This window comes from Phyllostomus discolor, chromosome 9, assembly GCF_004126475.2.
Source record: "Phyllostomus discolor isolate MPI-MPIP mPhyDis1 chromosome 9, mPhyDis1.pri.v3, whole genome shotgun sequence".
In the NCBI taxonomy this organism is placed as follows: domain Eukaryota; kingdom Metazoa; phylum Chordata; class Mammalia; order Chiroptera; family Phyllostomidae; genus Phyllostomus; species Phyllostomus discolor.
The window spans coordinates 46,564,708-46,579,543 of record NC_040911.2 but is presented as its reverse complement, the minus strand read 5'-3'; the positions used below and the strand labels follow the sequence as shown (position 1 = coordinate 46,579,543).

At 44.1% G+C, this 14,836-nt stretch overlaps 1 protein-coding gene across 1 annotated transcript in view; it reads left to right on the top strand.

Annotated features, from left to right (window-relative positions):
• Nucleotides 1–279: 279 nt before the first annotated feature.
• Nucleotides 280–14,836, top strand: part of LAMA1 (laminin subunit alpha 1) — a 156,899-nt gene continuing 142,342 nt past the window's right edge. The window contains exon 1 of the mRNA XM_036009299.1: nt 280–886. Coding sequence (XP_035865192.1) covers nt 814–886 — 73 coding nt within the window. The 5' untranslated portion in view covers nt 280–813. The remainder of the gene's footprint in view (nt 887–14,836) is intronic.

Genomic DNA, 14,836 nt, shown 5'->3' with positions numbered 1-14,836 from the left:
CTAGAAAAGGGGGAAATAAGTTACAATACATTTTAAGGAAAATCTTTCTAGAATCCTCTGCCAACCGCCGAGCAGGGGAGGTTGGTCAGTTAAGGCCAGATTCTCCTCTGAAGAGGAAAAACTTGAGGTCAGAGCTCAGGCCACCTTCTGGGGGACAAAGGACGCAGGATAGCTAAGCCCTGGGTGCTATTTGGAGGGAGGAGGCTGGCGGCCCGGCCCCGAAGCACCCTCTGGATGGAGGACGTGGAAGACGCGGCCTGGCGGGAACTGCGGTGTTAGGCAGTGGCGCTCCGTCCCGGCACCGGGGGCCGGGGCGGGCTGCGGAGCCACCGTAGGGCGGGCAGGGTCAACGGGGCAAATACTTTCTCGGAATGCACCCGTCTGGGACAACGTCAGCAGTTTCTCCTCCTTCCCAGCCCACCTTCTCCACGCCCCCCCCCCGCCCCCAACTGGGACCCGCGGACGCAGCTGGCCAGCCCCCACCCGGTCCTGAGTTGGGGGACGCCCTGCGCGAGGCGCACGGTGGCCGGCGGACAGGTCGAGCGTGGCCCGGGAGCGGCGAGTCCCCGCGGGTCCCAGCGGGCTGGGCTCCGGGCCTCCCTGGGGGAGGGGTCTGCCGCGACCCGGCCAGGACAGGGAGGGGCGGGTGGCGGTGAGGGTTGGCGGGGGTGTGGACCAGGGGCGGGCTGGCGAGAGGCTAGTGTCCCGCCGGGAAGCAGTAGACTCGCGCTCTGTGGAGAGTCCCCGCGTGTGGTTGCGGCTTTCTTTCCCGAGCCACAGAGCGGCAGCGGCGGCGGCGGCGGCGTCTGCAAGATGCTCAGGGGCGGCTCCGGGGTCGCACTCTTGGCCTCGGCGCTCTGGGTCGCCGCGCAGTGCCAGCAGAAAGGTGAGCCCGGTCCCCAGTACCTCTGCGTGCGGCGGGTGGCTGCGGGACAAAGCCCTACGCTTTGTCTCTTTTTAGGTGCGTGCGCGCATCCCCCTTCGCCTCTGACCCGAGGATCGGACACGTGGGTTTCCCGCGCGGCCGCTGGAAGCGTCTCTCCGGCGGGGCGGGAGAGGGCTAGGATCCACATCCCTGACGGACGCAGCCCCCTCATCCGAACCTTCGGCTTTAAACTCCTGGGACCCAGGGAGTTGCACGCCGTGACTTTTGCAGTTCCGGAGCGCCGTTGAAGAGAGCGGTGTGGGAGCGGCGGGAGTGGGACGCGGGGGGCGGCTGCGCAGAACCCGCCGCGCTCTCGGGCTCTGGCGGGCTGGTCAGGCAGCGGGCGAGGTGCGGGGCTGTGGGCTGCGCGCGGGGAATGAACGGCGAAGCCTTTCTGCCGGGTCTCTTTCATTGGCCTGTGGTGGAAAGCCCGATCTTCTTCTGCTGGGAAGGGACGGGCTCCTTGGGGCCACCCGCGGCCCAGGTGGGGAGAGACCACGGTGAGAAGCACGCCCCTAGCCAGCTGTCCCAGGCAGGGGGACCGCCAGTGCAGCCGCCTGAGACGGCGTCCAGGACACAGAGGCATCCACCGAAACCGCACTCTTTGTGCCTGCAGTCCCCGAGGTGGCCAAACTCGCTGGGTCAGACCGTGGTCACTCCGGGTGAGCCTACGGAGAAGGGAGGGGGGACTTGGCCTGCTCGTCGTCGCATGGGTTAAATGGCTCTCGTGGCAAGGTTTTGGAAGAGCAGAAGCTAATTTCCATAGCTCCTGTCAATGCCGAGAAGTAGAAAACCGGTTTTCATCTGCGGACAACCCCATTGCCCACTCAGCCCATAGGGTTCAGCCTTCACAGCGCTTTTGCTTGTTGGCTAAGCTGTCACAAATATTTGTTGAAAACATCTTAAAGTACGCAACACCTGACCACGGGCATACGCCCACAAATACACATTTGATTACATAAATTTTAAGAAAACACACTTCAAAAATAGGCCGGCGGAATGCAAAATACCGTCGTGGGAAAAATGTGTGTTTTGGCGTTGTGCTGAGTTAGTAACTCTGCAGAAACGAGACCGTCTCATTCATTCAAGCATTCATGATGAAAGCACTGGACCGGAGCTGGCAACACAGCTTTGAATAGCTGGGCGTCTGCTCTGCGCTGAGCTAGGGCCGGGAGAGGGGAATTTGCATAGTTATCCGTGAAAGAAAGGAGCGAGCCTGGGGGAAAGAAGGCTTTGAGGCTGGAAGGGGAGCTCATTTCTCTCAGGTTGCAGAAAGTGAACACGTCCCGGTTTCCCACAGGGTGGAGAGAGAGCAGCTTAGCTAAGTTTTATTGTTATAAGAAATTGAAAGTCCTAGACAGAGGAGAGGCCCTGAAGGTTTTCTGTGCCCCTCCAGGGGCTCGGCACTTGGCCTGGGCGGTTATGAATGGTGTTTGGAGAAAGTGGACCACATGGGGCTTTCCTGTTTTAAGACTCTGTGGAAAACCACCCACAGCTGGAGCCTTTGAATCTTTCATGCTGCCTTCCAGTCCCCACCCCATCAACCAGCCTTCCCAACAAGCGTCTTTGAGAGACTTTTGATTAAAAAAAAATTATCTGTGCTCCATGTAGAAAGCATGGATTAGTACAATGGTATAACATGGTCATAATAAAATAATAATCCTGAGCTGTATCATCTCTGAGGTAGCTATCTGGTGCTTATATATATATATTTTTTTTTTTGAAAATAATCATTATCTTATAGTATTTAGATTATAGACAGTCCTCTACCATTTCTGCAGTCTCTCTGGATTACCTTATGATTCACAGAATATGATTCAATGGCTGAGTTCCTTTGACATGTAACCAGCTTAAAGTAAGCTATATATAAGTATATTATAAGAGGCGGTGTGTTTCTAAAAATAATGTTTTCTTAAATCCCACAGCTCACAATTACATAGAATTATAGTCACTTCATAGGTTGGCCCATCAACTCTTCTTTATTAAATGTGCTTCCCCACCCCCCAGGTAACAAATAGGCGTTTCCAAGTATACAGAAAAAATCCATTCCATGAAGGAAAGAAAATTTACTTCATTCTCATAAGTAACATAGTATTCATATTTAGCATGCATGTACTTACTAGTGACGGGTGTGTGCCTGAATGGATTTCAAAGGTGCATTTTTCTTTTCTATAGCTGAATTCCCTAAGCAAGGGCCAATAAAAAATATTGATATTAGCAGTTAGAAATAAAGATATGTGTAATAAAAACATTACTGCCCACCTCCTACATCTCCTGGGCTTCGGCCCACTCCTTTTTCCTTCCTCTTTTTCAGACATTAAATATAAAGCCTACATCTATAGTTAATCTAGTGTGATCAAGAATTCACATGTGACAGGGATATGATATAAACATATAACTGTGATGTAGTGTCTTGTGCCCCTCCTAGAACTGCATGGCTTTGTAAGCTGCTATCGTAAAATGTTTACCTGGCCCCTTATTTCAAGGTAATCATCCTTGAGATACACTACTATTTTATAATTTATTCATAAAGTCCTATTAATATTCGTTATCATCGACAGAAAGTTTCTATTGGAAAATAACAAGATAAATCTTGGTGCTTTAGGTATTTTATTCTCTGGACTTACTGACTGTGGGAAATTGGGCAAATTACATAGCTTCTCTGTGCTTTAGTTTCGCCATCTCTAAAATGGGAGTAATAATGGTGCCTCCCTAGAAGAGGCTGTTAATGATGAAATGAAACAATATGAGGAGAGAGCTTAGAACAATGCCTCGTTCAGGGCTCAATAAACATTAGCTGTAAGCCCTACAGTGTCAGTTTTATGCAGATCTGTTGAGGAGGCCCTCTTCCCAGCGATATTCTCTGGGATATATAATTGCTTAGAAACTTGGAGTCTGGGTTTGTAATCGGATCGTCTTGATCTCACATACCAGACCTATCACGTTGATGAGCGATGACATTGGTTAAGTTTCTTTATATATATGAATTCTTAACATCTCAATCTCCTGTTTGTAAAATAGGTGGGATTATTGTGATTAGATAACGCATGAAAAACATCATCACAGTGTTGGGCATGTCCTGGTGCCATGGACGTGGAGTCCCTGCTGGTAACTTTCTTATTCTTGTGCCTGTCCTGTGTGCTCGCTCCTGGCCACCCCTCCCTTTGTCACTGCTCACGTTCTTAGATCATTAAGACTTGTTGATTTTACCAGCTGAAAATCTTTGTGATCTGTCTCCCATTTTCTGTCTCCTCTGCTGACTAGTTGTTTGATTCTCCCAAGAAATGTTGTGATCGTTCTCTCATGGGCCCCCCTCCATCCCTCTGTCCTTCCTCAGAACTGCCGCCACTATGATTTTTCCAGAAACATACCAATGTTGGACTAACACCTCCCAAACCCTTTACTTCATAACATGCACATACTAAATGACAGTGGCGCAGGTCACATTGGGGGTAAACCGAAGACTGGAACCCCAGCTCACCTTTTGCCCCAGAGCTGAGGGGCATAATCTTGGGCACACCTGCACTCATCCATAGCTCAGAGGTGTTTCCTGGCACAGGGGCTGTAAGTGCAGGACAAGTCTCCCCTTTGGGTTCTCACACCCTGGAAAACCCTCCAGATTCCTGGATGTTCTCCCAGTGAACTCCATGCAGTGCTGCTCTTACACTGTTGTCCCCACGATGTGGTGACAATGGGCCTGCTGCTCTGTCTCACTTAGTGGCTTGGGCTTCTCGAGGGCAGGGACTGTTTTATTCACACCTGTGTATTCATTGCTTTCAGTATTCCTGAAAGTAACAATGTTCCCCAAAGTAACTGTCTTTATTGAGCCAAATTGAAATTAGTGTCTGTACTTACGAATCAAGTAACTTAAAAAAGTGTTTTTGAACAGGTATTCCATGGCCATGGTACAAAATTCAAAGTGTACCGAAGGCTATAGAGAAAAACGTTGTCTTGACTTTGTCATCTGTTTTTGAGGCAACCACTGCTTTTGTTTCCTTGAGAATCCTTCTGTAGCTGTTTCTTCATATAAGCCTTAAAGCGAGCTTCTTCATGAAACTTGCTTCTTCCCTAATAGTATAAGGGAGGCACTGGTTATTTCCTGATAAAATACTGAACAATATTTCTCTCTCCACTGCCCTCCCCTATACCATGCCCTCAATGTACCTATTGTGGGATGGTAATAAGTCACTCATTGAATGTATGTACCTGTAAAATTCCTTCCAACTTGTCCACTTCAAGACGGTCTTTCACAGAAAGGTATTAAACCCATGATGTTTCCTAGACCTTTTGGAATTTAAAAACTAGGTCATTGATGGATTTCATGACATTGCACTTATTTTTTTAATCCTCACTGAAGGGTATGTTGATTTTAGATGAGGGGGGGAGGGATAGAGAAACATCAATGTGAGAGAGAAACATGGATCAGTTGCTTCCAGTATGTGCCTTGACTGGGAACCGAACCTACAACCTAGGTATATGCCCTGAATCAAACCCACAGCCTTTTGGTGATCAAGACAATGTTCCAATCAACTGAGCCACTTGGCCAGGGCTACACTCCTTCTAGCAGTAACAAACTATTCCTTCAACAGTAAATAAGTTTTAAATCTGTGTTCTAGGAGATTTATGATACAGAGAAGTCAAGTTTGTGAATAATTCTATTAGAAGTTTAGGATAGTGTGTTATTTATTTCATCAACAAGTATGACTTATGATTGGAACATGTATGGAAGAGAGAGAAATTTGATTTTTTAAAAAAAAATTCCCACTGAATAAAGTTAAGCCTGTACTTTGAATACAAAAATTAACTGGGGACAACCAGAGAGAACTCTTGGTGGTGGGCCTTAGGTGAAGTTTTTAGTTACATTCCTTAATATGTTTGGATGAACAAGAAAACTACTTTCCTATGAAAGATGCATGTAGTTTATTTACATGTGTGCATATAATTCTTTTATTAGTTTTATTTCTAAAATACTAATATGTACCCACATACAATTGAGTAAATAAATCCATTTCAAAATTAATGAGGAGAAAACGATCTTTTATAGAAGTAATTTAGTTAAGGTCATGAACTTGGATTCTGTTGGAACATGCCTGCCAGGGAGCTATTTCAGCATGAAACACTGCACTGCAGCTGGAGTCATTGCATTTCCATGTCTTTTATATTGAGGGCGACGACAATCCATAGCCAGGGTAACCATTTAACAGTACAGAATCCTTCCACTTAGGTCTTTGTTTTCTCAAGCCTAGATCAGGAGAGTTTTCTTTGAGTTAACTTGTTCCCAGTGATTTTTTTGTCTTGCTTCGGGGCAGGAGACAGACAATGGAGATAGTGAGATTCCAAATCAGCTCGGTGGGTGACATTCTTGCCTAGGTAAGCATTTTTCTGGGAGTGTTAATCCAGAAACTCCAATGTAGAAATACATAAGATTCTGATTTCAGTGTCTGTGTGCATTGGTTTTTCTTTTCTGAATCTACCATTTGAAGTTTGAATCTTTTCATTCTTGAAGTTATCTTTAAGTCTGATCTGTTGGACCAGCAGGCAGTATGACTCAAATTCTTTTGCTGGACAACCTCCTGTATTGCTGGTGAGAATGTCAAATTTAGGTAAATCAGTATTTATGGATAGTGCCATCTTTTCTCATTCTCTAACAAGTTTCTTGCATTTGGTTCCATTGTTCCACAATGTCCTTCCAGAACCCTGGGGAACTCTCCACAACAATAAGGAAGATGCTTAAGTTCAGTAGATCATTTTTAGGCGAGAGAATATTTAGAAAGGAAAAAACCTCCCACCACAACGCTGACGATTATGCACCGCACGTTTAAATGTCTTCCAACCCCGTGGTAACGACAGAATCTTACTCAGAAAAACACAAAAATGAACAATAAAATGACAACAAACTCACAACTATCAACAAATGAACCTAAAAGAAAAGAAAAACAAAGAAAATGAAAACTAAGCAAACAACCAGAACAGGAACAGAATCAGAGAATGGACATCACACAGAGGGAGTTCAGAGGGGAAGGGGAAGGGAGGAATAGGGGTGGAAAGGTACGGGGAAGAAGAGGCATAATTAGTAGGCATGAAATAGATGGGGAGAGGTAAAAAATGGTATAGGAAACAGAGGGCTCAAAGAACTTATAAGTACAACCCATGGACATGAGCTAAGGGAGGGGAATGCTGGAGGGTTGTAGGGGGCAGGGCAAAGGGGGGATAAAGGGGGGAAATTGGGAAAACTGTAATAGCATAATCAATAAAAAGTACTTAAGAAAAAAAGAGATGACCTGGTGTTGTCCCAGCCCAGGAGTTCCTTCCTGCCCTGTGACCCTCCCTGTTTCTCCCAGTTTGTGACATTCTTGCACTTTCCAGTGGCTTCATCTTCCTTTTCTTTCTTTTTTTTCTTTTTCTGTACCTCCTTGTCCAAATTGTCCCTCTGAATTTTTCTTTCTTCCTTTAAAGAACTCCCTGATTTGTTTTTGGTTTTCCCCATTACCACTGCAAATAATCACCAGCTGTTTAAATTACTATCGCCAGCCACTTTGAATAATGCTGCCATTCTTTCCCTTAACCTAATCTTGCACTGCAGCTAGGCTTATTCTGCTGAAGCACTGCCTTCAGAATGCCCCCCCTGCCCTCTGCTTCATAGGGTTCCTACTCCTTCCCACAGCCCACAGCCCACAGCCCACTGGCATCTGTAGTCCCTCCAAATCGAGCCACAGGCTGCTAGCCCTCATTCTAACTTTCTGTCCTGAACCTCTTCCTCCCTCACTGCAGGGGGTGCTCTGACTTTCAGCTGCATTAGGTGTTCCCGTTACTCCCTCTCCTTGATGGCATCCCTGTGACCACCCCTGCACTGCCGGCAATTTAGTGCCTTGGGACAGCCTTGGTGTTGTGGCATTTGTCAACGGTCCCATTTCTGAATTTGCACTGTAGTTTGTAAGTCAGCGTTCCCACCCAGCCAGAATTGCCATCTGCTCCTCTTTTAGATGGCTTGCCCTGAATGCTGTCAGTCAAAGCTAAAAAAAAAGGACATCATTTTCCCTTCAAATATCAAAACCTTAGCTTCCAGCGTATTTCTTTCAATACACAAAGAACTTGAGGGCACAGGGTTCTGGTACTAAGACCTGAGTCATTGGCAGTGGGAGGGCAGTGACACCCACTCATGCTCCCAAGGAGGCAGAGCTGCCGTAACAACCATGAAACCCTCATCTGGTCTCTGGATTGCAAACCCAGCCTGGCCCCTCTGGGCATGGATGGGGCCCTCCAGGCGCCCAGGTTTCATTCTACCCAAGGATTACCACTTGGCAGGTGGGATCTGGACCTTGTTTCAAAAAGCCCTATTCAAATTTTGGTATCTGGAGGCATGAAGATCTTCCCAATTCGTCTTCAAGCAGACCCTTTGGGTTCTCGTTTAAATAGTTGTTTTCAGAACTATCTCTGCACTTGGCTTACTTTCTGTTTCATGACTGTACCCTGTGGTGGGCTGCATTCCTTCCCCACCCACCGGAAGTCCCACTGTCTGTCTTTCAGCCCTTTGTTCTGAATCTCAAATTCCAACATTCATTTAATGATCACCAAAATAAGTCTAATTAACTTTCATCAGCACATAGTAACAATTTTTTTCTTGTGATGAGGACTTTCTTAGCAACTTTTCTATATGCAATTCAGTATTATTAACTATAGTCTCCATGCCAGACTTATTTATTTTTTAATTGGAAGTTTGTATCTTTTGACCCCCTTCACCCAAACACTATGTTCAAAATCTAGTTTTCCCAACTCTTTTTTGACTTCCTTCTGGCTTTGCCAGCATGCTTTTGTTCATTCTAGCAGTTTGGGGTCGGGAAGTTTAAGCTATTCACTAACATGTAAAATGCCTTTGGAAGCTCCCATTACTTTTCTTTAAGAGAGTTGGCATCTTAAATAGTTTATACCTTCTTGGGGTAGGAAAGCTTTTCTTGTGGGATTGTCATTTCTATTCAGCTTTTCTATTTTTTCCCTGTGTTTTTCACTCACTCATGCATGCACTGGGCAAATATTGGGACCCTGAGTCAGGGATGTTCAACGGCTACAAGGGCTGGTGTGTTTTGAGGACTCCCTTCTCAGCTGCTGTCCTCCCTATGATTCCAAGACAGTTGATATTCTTGGTGGACTTGCTTTTGAAGTTCACAGAACTGAAAGTGCATACATTGCAAAAAAAAAAGTTCTCCATAAGACATAATAATCAAAGAAGGAGTGGAGGGATTTAAGTCACAATGGTGGGAGTTACTATCTATATTTTGCTTGCTTGTAGTCATGCAGGTTCACATTGAAATGAGTAGGCCAAGTCATGGGGCAGGGAAAGGCGGAAGCAGGTGCAGCATTAGCTGAAATTGTAGAAACAACGGGTTCATCAAACACCCTGTTAAGTGATGTCTGTTTCCTTGGGCTCCCTTTCTTTCATGGGGAACTCAGAGCGCACCTGCAGAGCTAGCTTTTCTGTGTGCTCTAGGAGAGCAGGTACAGTAAATATAGAAGTTCTCCCTCTAGGCTGCGCAGTAGTATTAATAGCATCGATGCCCAGGTCCTACCCCAGGAATTATAATTTATGTGTTCTGGGGTGGGGCCTGGTCCTTTGCATTTTAGAATTCTCCCTAGGTGATTCCACTCTGCAGCCTGGGTTGAATGCCACTAAGTTAACACTGGAAGCTTTGCTGTGCCAGGAAGGGAATGCAGTACCTGGTAGTAGTGACCCCAGCTTGTCCATGGGGTGCAGGTTGGGGCATTGATCCCATTGTGCCTGCCACTGGCTACAGTCTAATGCTTTGTACATACAGGTGCCCCACCCTCCTCCTTTACTGTTTCATTCTGTTCTGACTGCTCTGTTGTCTAGTTCATGCTATTCCGACTGCTCTGTGAAGTTGGGATGATAATACACACCCAAGGTTGTGAGGGGTCCCTGCACTGAGAGCCTGTGTCATTGAAGTTGCTCAGAGAAAGTCAGTCCCTTCTTTTACCCCAGCAGCCCCTCATCAGTGTTTGTCACTGGTAAGTGCTCAGTAGTCGCTTATTAATTGTTGAGCTCCCGTGTAAATGAACAGTGTTAGTCTTGCTTTGCGAACCTGGTCACTTATGAAGGCCCTTCTTTCTTTAAAAAACCCAGATCAAATATATCACTTATTGTTCCTCATGGTTTGGGATAAGATTGGGTCTTGCAGGTTTGAGTGGTTGATTGATTGAATTATTTTTTCATTCTTTAACTCATCCAAAATGTATTAACTGTGCTCCAAATGCAGGCATTACTTGCGCCGTGCTCCTCCTTCCCAAGCTGTCTACATGGGCAAACCATAGTCACCTTTCCTCTGTGATTTTATGGGCTGCCTCCTTCTATCCTGACTTAATCAGGTCTGGAGAGTCCAAAGCCTGCTGTCCTCAGTCACCTACGGCTCCTGACCTTCTCTGATCTTGCTTCTAATTGCACTTACTTTTCCTGACTTCCTTCAGAAGTTTTCCCCCCAATGCTTGGCTTATTATTTCCCTTCTGGTTCCACACAACAAAGTAAGAACTGTTCTTCCTTCTACAGCCCAGCATCCCCTCCACACACATACTCACACATACGTATCACCTATGCGGACTTTGTTGCTCAGCCCCAGGGCACTTGAAGAGGTATTATACTGACTAACTCTGGACTGACCGAGTCAGACTCTAGACCCCACCTGCTGGGGTGGAGCAGTGATTGCTGAAAGTGCCAGCCCAGCTGCAGGCTTTGGGATGAAGTCTGATGTGGACAATGATGCAGTTTCCTAAGAGCCTAGATAGCCACTGGCATCTGAAGCTCCTCATGAGCTAATGGATGGTGAAGTTGCCATCTCATCCCTGTGAATTGCTTCAGTGGTTTCTCACTCTCTTCAGAGCAGGACTTACCAGGTGCTCTAGGATCTGACCCTGCTCAGGCCTCTTCACAGCTTCGCCACCCACTGCTAACCCTATTTTGGCCATTCTGAAATATTGGTGCTTCCCATAGTGTGACACGGGACTCCTATCTGTGAGCCTTGAACACATTGTCCTAGTACATGGAAAACCCTTTATTCACCAGTGGCCCCATGATGTATTCAAGTCCACCCAGTCACACGCTTTCCTCCTGCTTGTGGCCAGAGCAATTTGTCTATACATCTTATTAAGCACATCATCTGGTAACTGTTTGTTAACTTGCCTGTGTCTCCTTGAGGGCAGAGAGTTTTGCTCTTATTTCCAATACCTAACATGGTGCTGACATTTAGTGTTCATTCAGTAAATATTAGTTGGTGAATGAATGAAAGTCCCAATGCAGACAAGTGGCAGGGGCTAGAAGGGTATCCAACTGCCATTATTTCGAGATGTAGAGAGACTGGAAGTTGGGATTAGGAAGTCACTAAGCAGAGTGATAATCTGGGGACAGTGGACAAGAACGGGACAGAACATCAGTTCCAGAAGGCTAGGAGACCTTAGCGGGACACCCAGGTAGTAATTAAGGACAGGGAACAAGGAAGAATACAGATAATCAAACTAGGGCAGAGGTGGACAAATATTTTGCAGACCAGGTCCTTAGCTCACATTCTAAACTGCAGCACAGTGATCACAGACAACCTCACAGGGGAAAGAAGGACCTGTACTCTCAGACAGGGTCCAAGTACGGAGAGGGAAGAGCCACTGAATCTGGTCATCAGGAGGGGCTTAATAATGTGAAGAGAATATTAGTTTTTTTCCATCTACCAGATCGCACAAAGGAAAAATGGTTTATATTTTGTAATTAAAATATTGACTGATGCTAAATATTTAATATACAATTGACATTCAAATTATATTTAAGAAAAAGCTTATTTCTTGATTTGGAGCCACTGACTTCTAGGCATCTCAAGCCAGCAATTCATTAACTCACATTCAACAAGTATTTAAGTTTCTAGAATATTCTACACACTGGTGGCCAGTGGTCCTTGCGCCCCAGTGCTTGTCAAATAAGCTTGAGAGATGTTTAAAGAATCTTCCTAAGTATGTATATCAGTGTAGCTCTGGGAGATATTTTTGTTTCTGAATGTCTGCTATACCAATATAACTCTCCTTGCAGTTGCAGCATATATCATCGTAAACAGAAAGAAAAATCTGATTCAACACTACATGTCTACTGCATGGGATTTTCTTTTATTTTAAAAGGCGTGACTTCAGACTACTCCATTGGGTATGATTTCAGACATGTGGGCATTTGTTTACTAGTTCTTATATTTTCTTTTTTTTTTTAAAGATTTTATTTATTTATTTTTAGAGAGGGAAGGGAGGGAGAGAGGGAGAGGGAGAGGGAGAGAGAAACATCAATGTGCGGTTGCTGGGGGTTATGGCCTGCAACCCAGGAATGTACCCTGGCTGGGAATCGAACCTGGGACACTTTGGTTCCCAGCCCGCACTCAATCCGCTGAGCTACGCCAGCCAGGGCTGTTTACTAGTTCTTATATTTTCACAGAGAGTTTTTCTTTATTTGTTTGTTTGTTTTTTAAGGAACTTTACCTGCTTGCCTTGGAGGACTTTAAGAGGGGGAACAGCTGTTCTCCTTAGACACTCTGGGCTAAGCCATCCTTGTCTTCTCAGGGACAGAACAAAGGCATACAGAGTTTATGTCACAGATGGAGTTTTCTTTGATAAAATCACTACTGAATGAGCTTATTCTTGTCAGAAATATGAGCATAACATCTTCTGTGTCTTTAGTGGTTTCCAACTTTGTTGGTTTAGTTTTAACTATTATAGTTGACTAAATTAAGATGTGCCTCATTTCATGTGGTCAAAGATTCCCTGAAAATTTGTGCATCAAACAGTTTTATGTAAATGAAATAATTTCAAATTCAATATTAAAATAATTCCAAAATGAAGGAATCAGTTAGTAAAGAAAATAAAGGTCCCTTTGGTTTCTGTTATCAAGTTTGATCTAAGCATAGCTTGGACCAAAGACCAGCTTACATATTATACGTTATTAATGTACCTTAATCAGCAATCCAGTCCAAAACCATACCCTGTAAGTTTTTCACTATGCATTTGGTAGAGTTGAAGCTTTTCTGTCCTTTTGGGTGTGCAGACTTCTCCCTTGCCTCAGCATCAGGCAGTCAGCAGCCCTCCTAAGCCACCGTCTGGACACAGGACCCTTCAGGGACCAGGCGGCCTCGTCTTCCTCCAAAACGCAGGCTACAGGCTGTGTGGTTTCATACCTTGTGCACATAAGTGTGAGGAGAATCTCCAACAGGTTTTAACACTTTTATTAGGTAAAATTTACATACCATAAAGTCCCATCAATTGAAAATGAACAGTTCAATGATTATTTAGTAAATTTAGAGTGTTATACAGTCATCACCCAACCTGGCGTGAAAGATTTCCAGATTTCAAGTGCGCCCTCCGTCCCCACTTCCACACTGACCCCAACCCCAAGGAATCACCTTCATAGTTCTTGTTCTTTCAGATTTATCTTTTCTGGAAATTTTATACATATGGGCTTATACAGTATGTAGCCTTCTGTGTCTATCTTCTTTCATTTAACATGGAATCTTCTAGGATTACCTATACTGTAGCATGCATCTGTGGTCCATTCCACTTTGCTGCTGAATATTGTCCCATCGTGAAGGTACGCCGCATTTTGCTTATCCCATCACGTGAGGGTGGACACCATGATTGTTATCATTTAGGGCTATTAGAGTAATGCTACAAGTGTTCACATACAAGTTTTTGTGTAGACATGTTTTCATTTCTTTTGAGTGAAATTCCTAGGAGCGGAATATGAATGGTATTGTAAATTTATTTTATTTAAAAAAAACTATGAAACTCTTTTCCAGTGAGTGTACCACTTCACAATGTAAAATGTAGCAGTGCCTGAGGATTCCAGTTTCTCCAAATCCATACCAACACTACACATTGTCTTTTTCTGATTATAGACATTTTAGTGACTGTGAAGTAGTATCTTATGCTTTAATTTTACATTCCCGTAATAGTTAATGATGTTGAGCATATTTCATATGCTTATTAGTTATTCCTATATCCTCTTTAGTGAAAAATCTAAGTATTTTATTCAATGTTTACTTTTTTTTACTTTGATTATTGAGTTTAAGAGTATTTTATGTGCCCTGGCTGGGTGGTTCTGTTGGCTAGAGCATCATCCTGCTATGCCAAGGTTGCAGATTCGACTTCTGGTCAGGGCACATACAAGAAGCAATGAAGGAATGCGTAAAGAAATGGAACAACAAATACATTTATCTGTCTCAAATCAATAAATAAAAAATTTTTAAGTTCTGGATACAAATCCTTTATCACAAATGTGACCTGAAAATATTTTTTTTCTCAGTCTATGGCTTGTCTTTTTATATTAATGGTGTGTTTGGAGTGCCAAACATTTTTTTGATTGTCCATTTTATGAAATTTTTATTTTATGAATTTTTTGGTGTCATATTTAAGAATTCTTTGCCTCATCTAAGACCATAAAGATTTTCTCCTATATTTTATTCTAGAAGTTTTATCGTTTAGCTTTTGCATTTATGTCTGTGATCCATTTTGAGTTTACTGGTACTTCATGCATGGTAAGTGCATTTATGGAAAAGACTAAAAATTGCCTTGACATTTTGCCAAAAATCAATTGGCCATAAATGTAACTGTGTATTTCTGGATTTTCTATTTTGCTCCATTAATCCATATGGCTGTTCTTAAGCTAATATCCCACTGTCTGGATTCCTTGGCTTTTAAAATAAGTTTTGAAATAAGTAGTATAAGCCATTCGATTACTTTTACTTTTTCTAAATTGATTTGACAGTTCTAGATCCTTTGCATTTCCATTACTATTAGCTTGTCAATTTCTACAAAAAAAGCCACCTGGGATTTTGATAGGCATTAGGTTGAAACTATAGGTTAGTTTGGGGAGAACTGCTGTCCAA